At 48.3% G+C, this 14,251-nt stretch overlaps 9 protein-coding genes across 9 annotated transcripts, besides 20 other annotated features; all 9 read left to right on the top strand.

Annotated features, from left to right (window-relative positions):
• Nucleotides 1-14,251: part of a sequence feature (heterozygous, Esmeraldo-like haplotype) that runs on past both edges of the window.
• Nucleotides 239-317: a sequence feature (T-rich).
• Nucleotides 499-584: a sequence feature (A-rich).
• Nucleotides 687-715: a microsatellite.
• Nucleotides 1,139-1,169: a microsatellite.
• Nucleotides 1,276-1,320: a sequence feature (A-rich).
• On the top strand, nt 1,396-2,313 carry Tc00.1047053509965.170 (hypothetical protein, conserved; the record flags this gene model as incomplete). The annotated part of the gene is made up of 1 exon (XM_815141.1): nt 1,396-2,313. The coding sequence occupies one exon, from the start codon at nt 1,396-1,398 to the stop codon at nt 2,311-2,313; it is 918 nt and encodes a 305-aa protein (XP_820234.1).
• Nucleotides 2,529-2,563: a microsatellite.
• Nucleotides 2,878-4,221, top strand: Tc00.1047053509965.160 (hypothetical protein, conserved; the record flags this gene model as incomplete). The annotated part of the gene is made up of 1 exon (XM_815140.1): nt 2,878-4,221. One exon carries the CDS (start codon nt 2,878-2,880, stop codon nt 4,219-4,221), a length of 1,344 nt encoding a protein of 447 aa, XP_820233.1.
• Nucleotides 4,390-4,428: a sequence feature (AT_rich).
• Nucleotides 4,558-6,405, top strand: Tc00.1047053509965.150 (hypothetical protein, conserved; the record flags this gene model as incomplete). Its single annotated transcript, XM_815139.1, has 1 exon — nt 4,558-6,405. One exon carries the CDS (start codon nt 4,558-4,560, stop codon nt 6,403-6,405), a length of 1,848 nt encoding a protein of 615 aa, XP_820232.1.
• Nucleotides 6,560-6,601: a sequence feature (A-rich).
• Nucleotides 6,752-7,129, top strand: Tc00.1047053509965.144 (hypothetical protein, conserved; the record flags this gene model as incomplete). The annotated part of the gene is made up of 1 exon (XM_815164.1): nt 6,752-7,129. One exon carries the CDS (start codon nt 6,752-6,754, stop codon nt 7,127-7,129), a length of 378 nt encoding a protein of 125 aa, XP_820257.1.
• On the top strand, nt 7,692-8,123 carry Tc00.1047053509965.140 (hypothetical protein, conserved; the record flags this gene model as incomplete). The annotated part of the gene is made up of 1 exon (XM_815138.1): nt 7,692-8,123. One exon carries the CDS (start codon nt 7,692-7,694, stop codon nt 8,121-8,123), a length of 432 nt encoding a protein of 143 aa, XP_820231.1.
• Nucleotides 8,562-8,598: a microsatellite.
• Tc00.1047053509965.134 (hypothetical protein, conserved) lies at nt 8,680-8,967 on the top strand (the record flags this gene model as incomplete). The annotated part of the gene is made up of 1 exon (XM_815163.1): nt 8,680-8,967. One exon carries the CDS (start codon nt 8,680-8,682, stop codon nt 8,965-8,967), a length of 288 nt encoding a protein of 95 aa, XP_820256.1.
• Nucleotides 8,998-9,032: a microsatellite.
• Nucleotides 9,034-9,065: a repeat region.
• Nucleotides 9,130-9,164: a microsatellite.
• Nucleotides 9,265-9,293: a sequence feature (AT_rich).
• Nucleotides 9,348-9,386: a microsatellite.
• On the top strand, nt 9,450-9,953 carry Tc00.1047053509965.130 (hypothetical protein, conserved; the record flags this gene model as incomplete). Its single annotated transcript, XM_815137.1, has 1 exon — nt 9,450-9,953. The coding sequence occupies one exon, from the start codon at nt 9,450-9,452 to the stop codon at nt 9,951-9,953; it is 504 nt and encodes a 167-aa protein (XP_820230.1).
• Nucleotides 10,074-10,095: a sequence feature (AT_rich).
• On the top strand, nt 10,240-11,529 carry Tc00.1047053509965.120 (hypothetical protein, conserved; the record flags this gene model as incomplete). Its single annotated transcript, XM_815136.1, has 1 exon — nt 10,240-11,529. One exon carries the CDS (start codon nt 10,240-10,242, stop codon nt 11,527-11,529), a length of 1,290 nt encoding a protein of 429 aa, XP_820229.1.
• Nucleotides 11,738-11,823: a sequence feature (A-rich).
• Nucleotides 12,003-12,023: a microsatellite.
• Nucleotides 12,056-12,086: a microsatellite.
• Nucleotides 12,137-13,738, top strand: Tc00.1047053509965.110 (importin alpha, putative; the record flags this gene model as incomplete). The annotated part of the gene is made up of 1 exon (XM_815135.1): nt 12,137-13,738. One exon carries the CDS (start codon nt 12,137-12,139, stop codon nt 13,736-13,738), a length of 1,602 nt encoding a protein of 533 aa, XP_820228.1.
• Nucleotides 13,811-13,949: a sequence feature (T-rich).

Genomic DNA, 14,251 nt, shown 5'->3' with positions numbered 1-14,251 from the left:
AGGTGTGTTTGTGTGTCTGTGGGGGGAGGCGACGGTGTGGCTGTTGAAATCCTCGTTTTTTTCTTTTATTATTATCCCTTTTTGCCAGCGGTCCGCGTCTGTGCTTTTAAAACAGCGGGGGGGGGGGGCATTATTCTGGTGTCAAAGTCACGGCAAGGGAGCGGCCAGGCAGCATGCACACAGAGCCACCCGTGGCTTTCTCAGTGGATCATTTGGGCAAATACCCAAAGAGGAAATTAAAGAAAAACAAAAACAAAAAAAAAGAAAATAAAACAAAATGACAAAAAAAAAAAAAAAAAAAAAGGAAAAGAAAAAAATAGAAGAGGGAAATAAAGAGGGTTAGTAAAGAAGGAGGAAATCAACAAATTTGAAAACAATATATTTGGTCTGAAGCATGTGAGAGAAGAGTCAGCGCGTACATATATACACGAACACAGTCACGTGTATAAAACAACCGGATTTAATTTCTTTTTAGCAAGAAATTAAACCCTGTTGGAGTTCTCTTTTAACGTCTGTTCTTATGTGTTCTATTTTTTTTTCTTCTTCTTTTTTTTTTCTTCTGTTTCTGTATCTAATTTATTTTTAGTCTTTATGGCTCACACTTGGGGGGCATGCATGCGTATATGATATTAATCTGTGCTTATGTTGCCCTGGTCCCCACTTTTACCTTTCATTCACAACGAACTAAAAAAAAACAAAAAAAAAAAAACAAAAAGTGACAAGGCAGGAATTTTTGACCTTCTCTTTATCTTTTGATGCTTATCCACTGTAGGAAGTGAGCGGTGCATTAGGACATGTAGACTGACATCTGGTGGTTTCTTTGCCCTTTTTTCCACACATTTATAAACACCTTCCCACTACCTTCTCATAATTGCCAATCTATGACCCTGTTCATTGCTGTTGCTGCTACTAATTACTGTTTCTGGATACCTTCTCCAGGGGCGTGGGGTTGAAAACGCTCCGATGTTTTCTCACAGGCTCCGCAAATGATGGAAGAATTACGTGGGTGTGTGGTTGATCTTTCGTTATTTTGGCATTTGTGTTTTGGCTGGCGATGCTTCTGGTAATGAAGTGGATAATTGTCGCCTGGTTTTTTTTGTGCGCGCTCATTATCAGAAAGCCGATGTTCTTCCGTTTGCTCACTCACTCACTCACTCACTCACTCGCTCTCCCTCCCTCTATTCTCCACCGTCGCTAGCATGGAATGCGCCTGATTCTTTCTGCCACACTCAACCAAGCGTCGTTTTGTCTCATGTGCGTGTGTGTGTGTGTGCCTTTTTTTTTTTTTACTTAATTACTTCTTTTTTTTTTTTTTTTTTTACGCGTCCAGGGCAGATTAAGCGACGGCAAATAACAGGGGACCGCGGCCACGGGGAACGTAGCGAGTGTCACTAAATGGGCCACGGCCGATGTACTGCTGTTGTGCTGCTTTACTGCGCCGTAGTATCTGTTTTTTTGGCGTCTTTAGTACTGGCGGGGGATGACGGATTGAGTACGGCATCGAACATGCCGCTGTTTGAGCAGGTTATCGTACAGCCCTTTACAGTTAGTGTTATATCCGGGAGGTATGGGGTGTTTAACGCAACCCTCGCCTTAAGGGCCTCACCGATCTTTCCTGAACACATACACGGGGAGTTAATCCCCATTGGTGAGCAGCGCAGGGGAAGTGCGGAGCAATTGTCGCTGGAGCATTTCAAATACCCGCGCCCGATGGAAGGGGAGATGACGACGCCTGGAATGCTGGAGGCACACCCATCTCTGCTGAGGATTGATGTTCAGCTGCGGTTTTCAGGCTCAACCAGTGGGACTGTCACTGCTTGGGCTCTGCCAGCTGTCGTGGGAGTTCTTGAGCGGGGCCTGTCTCAAGTGGAGGAAACTGACGCAACTCCGACAGCCCAGGCATCCTTCTTATTTGTTTCCGAGTCGAAGAGCATGTCACCTTCCACACTCAGTGATGTTCCGTCGATGGCACGCACAGCGACGGGGAGCATCGCGTTGGAGGGAGGACGATCCGGCAGTTTCACGTTCCGCTTCTTCTCAGAACACGAATTCTCTCTTAATTTGCAGCTCCGTACCGAAGACAATACGGCGGATCGCATTTGGGTCTACGGCTACGTCCCCCCTGACAACACATTGCTCTCACGTCCGGACAGGAACCAAAAGGCGTGGTGGCAGAACCGTGGTATATGGGTATTTGCCATCACAACCTTCATAATGCGTGCTGTTATGGCATATTTCGAAACCAGACGCGCGGTGAATTTGCGGAGGAAGCGGACTGCAGCGGCAGCCGTGGAAAAGAAAAAAATCAAGTGAATTTGAACGATGGTGATAAAAAAAAAAGAAATTCCTGCTTTCCTTTTGAGATGCTTGGGATGTAGGATGTGTTTTAGAAGTGATTTTTTTTTTTTGTAAGCATACTTCGGTGAGAGCTACATTTTGGTACTGTTTGAGGAGGAAGCCAGAATAAACACAAATAAAACTAAATTAACGGATGAATGCATCATCTGGTTTCTTGTATGTGCGTCTTTTTTGTTTGTTTATTTGTTTGTGTGTTTTTTTTTTTCCGCGACTTGGCCGAATTTTTTCTCTCAGTTTTGCATGGAGTGGGCAGCTCATTTGACCCTGAAGGGTTTTTGCTGCGCCACTTACACCAGCGACACGCTGCGGCGAGCCGCTTTTTTTAAATGTATTTCTTTATTCCGCTGATTTTACCGCGATTGTTTGTTATTTTGCATTCTTTCCTCTTGTTGGCATGCGGGCGGGAAAGCAGAAGAGAGGGAGTGGGAGGGGAAACAATCAAACAATCAAACAAAAAATAAAAAAGGGACTTGAAGAGCGAGGGGCGTAACACGCGTTTCATTGCACTCTGTGAGTGGAATGTTCAACTCCACTGGCAACAGTTCTCTCTCTTTGCAGCGCACTACCGCCGCCAGTGATACCGATGCGAGATTCATCGTTTTAATAGTGAGGGATTTGGCAACGTACTTGTGCCGCTCAGGCGAGACTCACCCTTTCTTTGAGGACGGCCCGATACCTGCAGAAGTGTTGGGGTATACCCCCGCATCGTCCTCATCATTGCCTGAAACAGTTGCTTCATCCAAGCAGAAGGCGGCGCTGCAGCTTGTCTCCAGGCTTCGAGATCATGTGTTGAACCGGAATATAGTCGTTATTTTCCCTATACAGACCTCCTCCGAATACCGAGAAAGGCTTTTGATGTTTCTGTTTGAGAAACTGGGGGTGCGAACAATCATAGCGCTGTCAGACGTCGTGGCGGACACGTTTGCGGTGGGACTGCGGGACTCACTTGTCTTTCACGCGTCTCTCAGGGCGCTTTCTGTCAGTCGCGTGGAGTCCGGCGTCTCGGTGAAGTATGCGGCGTCTGCTTCTGGGTCACTGCTTCACCTTTTGAAGCCCCACACGACGGGGACTGGGGAATTATGTGGTGAGGAGAACTTTGCAAAAAAGAATGCGGGTGCTTTTGACGATACAAAGGAGGGAGACAATTGGAAGGAAGACGGAGCTTCCGCAGAAAAGGGAGATGGGAATGACGTATCATCTCTTCTGCCGCGTCTGTCGGTAAATGGCTCTTCTTTCTTTGCGGCGGCTGTGAATTTATTGGATGAGACGTATCGCAAAGCGCTTGTCGCGTTCTTTGGAGGGGAGGTGTACCAACGCGTCGTGTCACTGCATGAACATGGGGGAGTGGGGACGAAGCGCAGGCGTAACGGCAGCCAGGAGGATGTGCAGTCAACTGACAAAAGAGCGAACGGCTATCCTCAGGACGAAGGCGGGGGTGCATTGCGGCGTCTCATTGCTGCCGTCGCGGGTGATACGTCTTTGCCTGTGATTGTGACGGGAGAAGCGCTACGCGTTGCGCCACTACTTCGCAAATTCCTTGAGGAGGCTGTGCGTGAGTGCAGCGGCAAAACCGCAGCAACGGGCACCTCATCTTCATCGTCATCTTTTTCATCGGAATCCCTTGAAACATTTTCATCTTCTACGACTAACGGGAGTAATTCTTCTGAATCTTCTTCTTTTGAGGCTGGCGTTTCTTTCCAACTTCAACCTTTGCCGCTGGAGGACTCTCCATGGATGTTATCCCTCTTGGGCGGTTCATTGGTCTCACAGCTGTCTTTGGCGGAGCTTAGTAAACTGCGTATCTCACGAGATGATGCACTTTCGTCTAAAGGCAGCATCATTCATTGGCGTTCGGTGCTGTGATGGATGGCACTGAGGACGGGGGAGCTGAGAGGCGGTGCGGCGTGCCCGTATTTGTTGGTCCGTCTGTAAATATTTCTTTTTCTTCCACCCCTTTTTTTTTTTTCTCTCTCTCTCTCTGTGTGTGTGTGTGTGAGCGGTGGAATTTTTGAAATGATTGTTTGTGAGGCCATTTTTAAAATTTATTTTTTACATTAAAAAAAAAAAATTGTCATTACTTTGCTTCCTTTTGAGTTACACCTTTTTTAATCCCTCCCACTTGATGGGAATGGGTGGAATTATGTAGACAAGAAGAAAGCGGCAGGGAGTGGGGGCCTTCATTGTCTGTTTGTGCATGTGATGTTTTGGCGGGGATGGTCTGGAAGCATCCTGCGTAGGCGTCACCTTAAGCGTGGTGGCTCCGTGCGTGCTCTACGGGAACTGAGGAAGATTGCCATTTTGGAGGCCACCGCAGATAAGCCGCTGCACGAGCGTGAGGGTAAGTCGTCGTCCTTGTTGGCATCATCATCGTCGTCATTTTCTTCATTAGCGAGGGGGTCTGTCTTGCGATCGTTGGACAGTGCTGTTGAGGCGGCCTATGATCGGATGAACCTTTCAAAAAGCTTTCACAGCGATGCCGCTGTGTCCGGCTTGTCAACGTCACCTAAAGCCGCTTCTTTGAGCCACTTTTTGACAGAGTGCCGCCGATTGAGAGTGGAGATTGGAGAGGCTCGTGATGCTAGTGACCGTCGTCGTCTCCGCGACGCCACCCGATTATTCTGGGCGGGGAACGTGGATGGTGCTTTGGCCTGCTGCGCCATGCAAGGGAGGGACTTTGGGTTTGTTGCCGGGTTTGGGCTTATAGACAACGCCCTGCATGTGTGCTTTCCTTCTTTACAGCTCGCACTGCACTGCATGGCACGGGATAAGAGCACTTGCGCTTGCACGAGTATGGTGCTGGCTCTGCACTACATGGCCCGGGAGCTGGATCACCTGGAGAAAAACCATGCGGGGCCCGCTGCGTCGCACTCCGGTTGGGCACAACAGAGGAGGTTACAAATGAAGGATAAGACTGAAGTTAAACGTCTTGACGAAGACAGCAGTGGCGCTGCTGGTGATGGTGCCGCTGCGGGTTTGGAAATAGTGACACCAGAGGAATTAGAAAGCTTCAGGCGAGTCATCGCCACCCTCGGTGTGGAGCGCCTCCACCTCTTCTTCATTGAACGGGGTCAATCGGGACGTGTTTTGGGCTCCGCGGAAGACGCCCTGCATGCGTTGGAGTTTTTGGCCATCGTCAAAGTAGATGATGCAGGTGAGAAGGCCCGTGCCCTCGTCGAGGCGAAGAGGCCACGCTGGTGCCAGTCCTGTCACACGTACCTTGTGCTATCTTTATTTCGCCATGTTGCCCACAAAAGCAAGGATTTAAAGTTTACTTCTGTTGTTCACGCGTTTAAGCTCCTGCGCATTTTTATGCCTTTGCTTTCTTCCTCAGCGCCGGCACCTTCTACTTCTTCTGAGGATAAACAACGACAGTCGGGTGGCATGCAGACGGCTGCCACGCTTTGTTTTGACTCGCATGCCGCTCATGCCGTGGCCGATGGCAATGCGCCACTATTTCATGAAAGCCCGGCGTATCGTGAGTGGCATATACAGCGTGACATTGTGGACGGTGTTTTATGGGGGCTGTGCGCCACACTGCAGCGAAAAGACGCGCGTTTTGTGAATTCATTTCACTTTGTGCAAATCATGGAGACAATTTCACGGCTTCCACCGCATTTTTTGTCGCGTCCCCCTCATCCGAGGCGTCGGAGAATTCAAAATTTTGGGGTTTTTGCCACCACCACCACCAGAAACAGCAGCAGCAGCACCGATGGGGAGGGGGCGACTTCACTCTCAAGAGCAAGAGATGAGGAAACACCGCAGACCACGGAAGAGGTGTGGGGTTACTTGATTGCAAAAGCCTGCATTTTCATTCCAGGCCTGACATCAGATCAGCGGCGTCGTGTGTGTTGTGGTCTCCGACTGGCTGTTCAGAGGCGGGAAGGATATTTTGACCGCACAACAAGTGGGGATAAAAATCGTCGTTCAAAGACTTCTGCTGCAGAGGCTTTATTGCTGCCGATGGCGCATGAGTTGTTGCAGTACCCGAAGGACTATGAGGCCGCCATGTTTGGCCGTCCACCGGCAGAAGGGAGGGGCGGTGATTAGTGCGCGGGCAAGACAGCCCAATGCGGCAGCAAGAAAGGAACAAACAAGGGCCAGGCATTTGCCAGTGCAGCGGCTTGGAAAAAAAGAATGGACAATCTGATCCTTTTTTTATTTTTTGTGTTTTCTTTTTTTTTCTCAGGGAATAGAATGAGAATTTTCTTTTTTTTTCTTTTTTAGTTATTTTATTTTATTTTTTGTACGCGTTTGTGTGTGTGTGTGCTTGCCGCTTCACGTGAAAGTGCACCGCAGACACGCACGCACGGAAGGAGGTGGGGAAGAAGGCGAGGAAGCCGAAAAAAAGGGAATTTGTTAGCGGAAGTAAATAAGGTTAGATATTAGGGAGGCAATGATTCGCCGGTTTGGCTCAACCGTCGTGTCGCGTAGCAGGACGCCGTCAGTGTCACTTGTCTCGGCTCCGACGCATTCGGCCCTCCGCCAGTTTCATAGCTTGTATGGAATTGCCGTCTCTCTCGTCACGTGCACGGGATGTATTCTCTGCTTTGGGTCATGGGCGAACAACATCTGCAATGTGCGAAAATATGGCCGCTGGAGGTTTCGCAATACTATCGATGACGCCATCATGGTGTCGGATTTTAAAACTGCGCGATACATTGGCGGCTTCATCGGATTTTTATTCTACTGGTTTGTGGTGGGACCCAAAAAGTACAGTTATCCAAGCAACTTGGCTGATGTGCCGGACAACAAGCGCTTTGGACCGTTTTAGATGCCATCAGGGAGAAAAGGGGGTGGAGAAAACCATGACGGCAGCAACGCCTGCAGTTGTTGTATGGGAAAGGAGGGGATGAATAACGGGTCGGGGGCTGGGGGGAATCGGGCTGGTAGGAAAGGGTGCGGGTTTTTTTTCTTGTTGCTTTGTTTGTTTTATTTGGTTCTATGATTTGTTGGGCTGTCGAATACGTGGGTGGTGGCAATAGGGATAATCCACGCCGAGCAGCAGGTGTGCGTGGGCAGTACTTTTTTTTTTTTTTGACGCTCTTCTAATATTATTATTGCCATCAAAGTCTCTTTCCCTTTCCCTTTGTCTCTTTGTCTCTCTTTGTCATGCGCGCTCTTCTTTGTTGGATGTGCGCGTGTCACGTGAATCAACAAAAAAATCAACAACAACAACAAAATGCCTTCATTGGGATTTTGCGTGATTTTTTTTTTTTTTTTGTGCGTGTGTGCACTGCTTATGTTCTTTTCTTTTCTTGTGTCTGCCTGCGCTGCGAGAAGGAAAGTTGAGGGGGCGAAGAGGAAAACACAAGGGCTATTTGTGAAGTGAAGCGATGGCAAAGCCGAACTCCAAGCCAAGCGAGAAGGATATGCAGCGGGCACGTACGCTTCGGCTCCTAAACGATCTCCGTATGCAGCCTTTGAAGTCTCTGCCAATGACACTTTTTTTGATGTGGATGGTTGGCAATGACGTTGGCATCTTCACTATCATGTTTGTAGGCATGGCGGTGGTGAACCCTCTGCAGTCCATCTTTGGCACGAACGATGTTTTTAAGGAGTTTGAGGAGGAGGCGAAGGGGGATGCCAACATACGGAGCGCCCTTAGCCACTCAAAGCTGATGTACATCGCGTCATGTCTGCTGGCGTTTGCAGTGGCTTTAGTCAAGTTAAGCTGGATGGGACTTATGCCAGTGAACGCGATGGACTGGCTGGACAGCACACCGCCGGACTACAAGGAGTACACTCAGGGCTTCTTTGCCATCTGAGAGCCACAAGCCTCGCCCCGTTGCAAGTAAAAGGGAAGAGGAAGAGGGGAGGAGAACTCAGAAGGCACGCAGACGGATGAATATCGAAAGGCGGCAATATTTACACAAAAGATGAGGGATTTTCTAAATTGCCGCATTCGGTGTAGATGTGGGGTGAAAGGAAGTGGGGATTCGCTTTTCACTTTTTCTCTTTTTGATGCAAAGGAGTTTCAGGATCGATTTCACTCATAGAACCCCTTGTCTTTTTTGTTTGTTTGTTTTGTGTGTTTTTTGTGCTTTTTTTCCTTTTGGAATAAGACAAGAAAGGGAATTTATGCACCCGGTGGAGGGGGTTATTTGTGCTTAGGCATGTAATGCATGTATTCCAGCAGCTATGCGTTTGTGTGTGTGTCTGTGCGACTAAAATACAGTCTTTTTTTTTTGTTCATTTATATATGCTTCTTTTTTCTTTTTTTTCTTCTTTTTTTTTCTTTTTGATTGTGCCTGACAATCGGTGTCTGTGCACACATGTTTGCATGCATCCGTACCGTCACTACAGACACGATAACGCAGAGAAATGACGTCTATTGCGCTTTGGGTAACGCGGCGCATTCGAACGTTTGATTTAAAGCACAGTTGCCGCACACGTCCATATGCGTGGTACTTCTCGCTTTGCCTCCTCTTTGTGAGTTGGGCAAACTACGCGCAGTACAGGCGACTTCGGCCCATGTACCCGAACTACGAAGAATATCGTCTCAAGGAGGGCGGTAGGATGTTGGAGGCAAAGCGGCAGGAGATGGCGGATGTGATGCGATACAATAGCATGGTGAGCACAATGCGTAGCGAATTGAGCGGACGGGGTTGAATAAATTACTGCTGCGCACCACAGTTAGAGGTGTGTGTGTGTGTGTGTGTGTATGTATGTGTATGGTTTTTTTTTTCTTTCTTTCTTTTTCTCTCTTTGGGGCGGTGAAGGAAAATATGAACGTGAAAACTTCTTTTCTCTTTTCCACCTCTGTCATTCCAGAAAAAAAAAAACAAAAACAAAAACAAAAACAAAAAAACTGTGCATGATGAGTCCCGCAGCGTGAATAACGGCAATGAGAAGTGGGAATTGGTGAATGTGTTTGTCATTTGCTCTCACTGCTCCTGCTTTTTTCCCTTTTTTATATATTTATTTTTTATTTATTTGTTCCTTTCCCACGGCCAATAAAGGCCCATCAGAGGGAATTGAACCCTATATACATATTATACATTATTATATTATATTATATTATATTATATATGTGAAAGGCAAACAATATTAAAAAGACGAGAAGGCGTTCTGTACAACAGGAAACACAAGAAATGGCGACAAAAGGAAGGCATTCAATAACACCCGTCTCGACACTTGGTCGTTTTTTTAGCGTTATTGATTGCGAGTTGCACCGCATTAACATTGTCTATTTAGTGAAGGGATACAACCTGAGGTACTCTTTGACGGTGGCCACTCTCCTTCTTCTTTTGGCTCTAACGTTTGTCTTTCCGACCGAGCAGCCTGTGTATGTCGGTGTCGTGTCCCTATTGGCACAGTCCTTCAGTGTGCTAATGATTGCGGGAGGTCTCTATTGCGCCACAGGTGGTGTCTTCACACGACGGCGGCTGCAGGAAGAGTGGCTACTAGGCAATGTGAAGGATTTTTTGCATCTGCTTATGGAGAATGCATCTTCTTTTAAGGCGGGGTATATGTTGTTGGCGTTAGAGGCTATGGCGCGGCTTGGCAACGTTCTTCAAGGGTCAGCGTGTGTCTGTGCTTTGTTGTTGTTGTGGATATGCTGGCTGTTGCTGAAGATGAATAGTGAGAGGCCATGAGCGAAATGAGCTGTGAGGAGACATGTTTTGTCTTTCTTTCTCTATTCACAATTCATTGCGATGTGTGTTATTTGGAGTCTTGTGATGAAACATGTTTTTTGGAGTGAGTGCAGGAGTGCGTTTTTATTATTATTATTTTTTTCAATGTGCTCTGCGAATACTCGTGAAGGCAATATATATATGTATATGTATTTTTTGCTCTTTTTTTTTTTTTTTGTATTGTGCCTGTTTTGGTTTGCTTTTGGTTTATTTCAAAGTGGACCGAGGAGGAGGGGAGAAGCAGAAGATGCGGTGGACATGGCCTGCACGTTGTGCCGCCAACACTTTGGCACCGGCGAGGGAGATGGAGCGACGTCTGCGTTCACGTGACATGACGCTGCGCGTGACCACAAAGGATGGCACTCTGCGTCTTGTGTATGCATCCACGTTGGGTCTCTTGCGGGAGACTCTCCGGCGACACCGGCTGGCAACACGCACACATGGCTGTTGCCCGTTCTTGGAACTACTCGGGACACACCTGTCATTCACGAACATTCTGGCGGCGCTCCAGGAAGGAGAGGAACGTGTGTCCTCTCGATTCACGGCGGATGAGGCGACTGTCGTTACCGAAGCACTGGCGCTTGGAGAGTGTCGATGTTGCGTACGTGGCGACAACAATGGCAGCATTGAGGGGCCGTCATTCCCGCTCATAGTTGAGCGGGCCTTGTATGGTCGGAGGCAGACCTTCACTTCTGCGACTTCAGCGAGATTTGATCGGATTGTCTCTGAGGATGAGGAAGAAATAAATGACGCTGATGCGATGTCAACATTGCGGATTGGGCTGAAAAACACGCCTCGTGAAAAGTTGATGGAATATTTCCGGCATAACATCTCACTTCATGGTTACAACTTCTTTTGTCAATCTGAGGGTTTGACATCGGCGCTTTGGTGCTGTACGCATCTGGGGGACCCGTCCATTCAACAGGCTCTTGCGTTCTGTGCGGAGGATGTCATGATGCACGATGCAGCTAGCAATTCTCTGGAGGCAGATACGAAACTTGATTTGGCGTTGGAGCGCTCAGGGCTTTCGTACGGTGTTCTGCTTCAGCCACTGCTGGCAGGAGAGGCGGTGGAGATGGATATTAGGCGGCTACAGCGGGTTATTGTGGATGCTTCTATTAATACCCCAGATGTGTTCCGTGAGCTCACCCACCGGGCGGTAGAGAATGGACTTGCATGTCAGGACAACATTGCGCTTTTTACAGGAGACTACGAGGGGGCGTACGCAATAGCGACGGCAGCGCGACAGTCTACACAAGACCCCGCATTGGCGATGCGGGCGGTTGAAAAGGTGCGATGTAAACTTGGGTTTAATGAGTTTTGTCTGTCGCTTGACTCTGCGGCAATCGTGCGCAACGGAGTTGATTATTTCTGTCGCTGCTTTAAACAAAACTTTATGCGGTCTGTGGTGACACTTCCAAAGGAGGAGTTGCTGCGTCTCATGCATGAGACAAGCTTCCGCTGCACGTTCTGTGCGAAGGAGCATCCGCTGCAGCCGGAGGATTGGCAAAAGGCCATGCAAGGCCGTATTGAATGATGCAAGGGTGGCGCTCCTTGCAATGTGAGGGAGGGATACAGCGGGGCTGGCTGGAGTGGGCGGAGAGGAGGAGCGTCCTGTTTGTTATTTTGCGTTTATTTCTTTTTTGTTTTTTTGCCGGCTGCTGTTACGACCGATAACCTCATTTCTGCTGCCCACGGAGGGGCCGATGGGTTTGGCGGGGGTCGGGGGAAAAGAAAGCCGCACTTTTTTTTTTCTTTTTTTTTTGTGTTGCCTGCGATGTCTTCTCCTCGTCTCTTCTCCACTTCATTTCATTTCTTTTCCTTTTCTTTCCCATGTAATCTGCCTCTTCTTCTGGGGTTTGTGCGGTAAACACGGCGAAGATTGTAGTCGGCATTCATACGGCAACCCCCAACATCACCACCAAGAAAAGAAAACCCCGAAAAGAAATAGGGAGAGGTTTTTGCCGCGTGCACGAGGCGGTATCAATTAGGTAGGGACGATTTTCGAGTGAGGAGGAGGAGGAGGAGGAGATCATTTAGTTTGGTATTGTTTTGTGTAATTGTTTCTTTTCTCTTTTTTTTTTTTTTCTTTTTGATCGTGCGTGCTGGGGGGGGGGAGCGTGAAGGAGAATTCAAGAGAAACGATGTTCGGTGGGCAAGGCGAGAAGCCGAAGGGGGCCAAGCAGACGCCCTCCGTGAAGGCGGGAGCGGAGCGACGCCAGAGGCAGATGATCAGTGTGCGGCAAAAGGCGCATGGAGAACTTATGAAGCACGTCCGCGAGGATCGCAGGGAGGTGAGCGTCGGAGAGCCGTGTCGCCTGAATGGGGATCCCCAAGACGTCTGGACGTACGGCGCCCAGACAGCGCCTGAAATGGTTCCACGTGAACTGCTGCCCGAATTTGCACGGCTGGTGATGGAGGGAAAATCAGAGAAGGAGGTGTTTCATGGCACTCTCATGATTCGTAAGATCCTCTCCGTGGAACGTAACGCGCCTCATGACGCGGTGATCAAGAGTGGTGTCGTTCCATACCTTTCAGAACTTATGGATCGGTTTGATAATCCAAAATTGCAGTTTGAGGCTGCGTGGGCGCTGACGAATATTGCCGCAGGCACCACTGAGAATGCAAGTGCCCTCATTCAGTTTGGAGCCATTCCTCGATTTGTGACTCTGTTGGGGTCTGAGAACGAGGACTGCCGTGATCAAGGCGCATGGGCGATAGGCAACATTGCTGGCGATGGGGTTCATTGCCGCGATTTGGCGCTGCAGTACAATGCCTTACCTGCCCTCCTCCAAGTTGTCACGACGCCAAATCAGCCACTCAACGCTCTTCGCAATGCCACGTGGGCTATATCTAATTTGGCTCGGGGGAAACCCGCGCCGCCCTTGGATAGCGTCTCCATAGCTCTCCCAGTTTTATCCGGTCTTCTTTATCATCCTGACAAGGAGGTCGTAATAGACGCTGCATGGGCAATTTCTTACATAAGTGATGGTTCTTGGGATCGTGTGCAGGCTGTGGTAGATGCGGGTGTTGTGCCTCGCATGGTGGAATTTCTTTCATCTCCTGTAATACCCCTTCAGACCTCAGCTGTTCGTACTGTCGGTAACATTGCGAGTGGTAATAACGAACAGACACAAATCATAATCAACTGCGGGTTTCTCTCGGTACTTGGAAATCTATTAACGCACTGCAAACGTGATATCCGGAAGGAAGCCTGCTGGACTGTTTCCAATATTGCTGCTGGAACTTTACCGCAGATTGAGGCGCTCATTTCATCAAACGTGTTTCCCTTGGTGATTAAATGCCTCGAGGGCTCTGATCTCGATGTAAAGAAAGAGGCTATCTGGTCAGTTGCCAACGTTGTTCTTTGTGGCGTTGTCTCCCACCTGCGGTATCTTTTGGATTGCAATGTAGTTCCAGCCCTGTGTGAAGCCCTGTTATTGCATGAGACGAAGATTCTGACGATTTCCCTGGAGGCTCTTATGGGTTTCCTCCAACTTGGCGATGATGATTTCAGGGCAGGCATCAGCGAAGAGAACATGGTGGCGCAGGCGATCATTGCGTGCGGGGGTGTAAATGCCATTGAGCGCATCCAGTCCTATACGGACAATAATCTATACAGCATGGCTCTTTCAATCCTTGAGACGTATTTTAATGTTGAGGAGAGTTTCCCACAAGGCGGGTTTGAGGCATCCGCGGAGTTTGGCGACGGCACAGCGAAACAAGGCACGGAATTTGACTTTTAATAAACGGATGGAGGGGAATACAAACACACATACACACAAAACAACAGCAACAACAAATAAATAAATAAATATAAAAAAAAAAAAGAATGAAAAAGGAAGAAAGAATAAGGAAGGAGGAAAAGGAATCAGAATTAAAAAAAAAAAAAAAAACAGAAACAAAACAAATCAAAAAAAAAAAAAAAGAAAGTGGGAGACAGAAAAAAAAAAAAAAGTGAGGAGGTAAGACAGTGAGCGGGATAATTAAAGGAAGAAAGGGAGGGGGAGGGCTTGGGACACACATCTCTACATGTGTCCACAAGGAAATAAGAGAAGCAGAGGAACGGCATGTTTGCAGAGATGTGCACGACTCAGTGAATTCCGTATGTGCGCACACATGCGGCGGGATACGGGGGAAGAGAGACACACCCGCACGAAAGCATGCCGCACCCACGGATGAGGGGTTGTTTTTTTCTTTTTGCTAGAAGCCTTCTTTCTTCATCTGGGAGATTAACACAGAATAAAACAACAACAACA

The sequence above is a fragment of the Trypanosoma cruzi genome, genomic scaffold (genome assembly GCF_000209065.1).
Source record: "Trypanosoma cruzi strain CL Brener 1047053516553 genomic scaffold, whole genome shotgun sequence".
Taxonomy (NCBI): Eukaryota; Euglenozoa; class Kinetoplastea; order Trypanosomatida; family Trypanosomatidae; genus Trypanosoma; species Trypanosoma cruzi.
The sequence above is the reverse complement of the archived record's forward strand: the minus strand, read 5'-3'. Positions and strand labels throughout refer to the sequence as shown.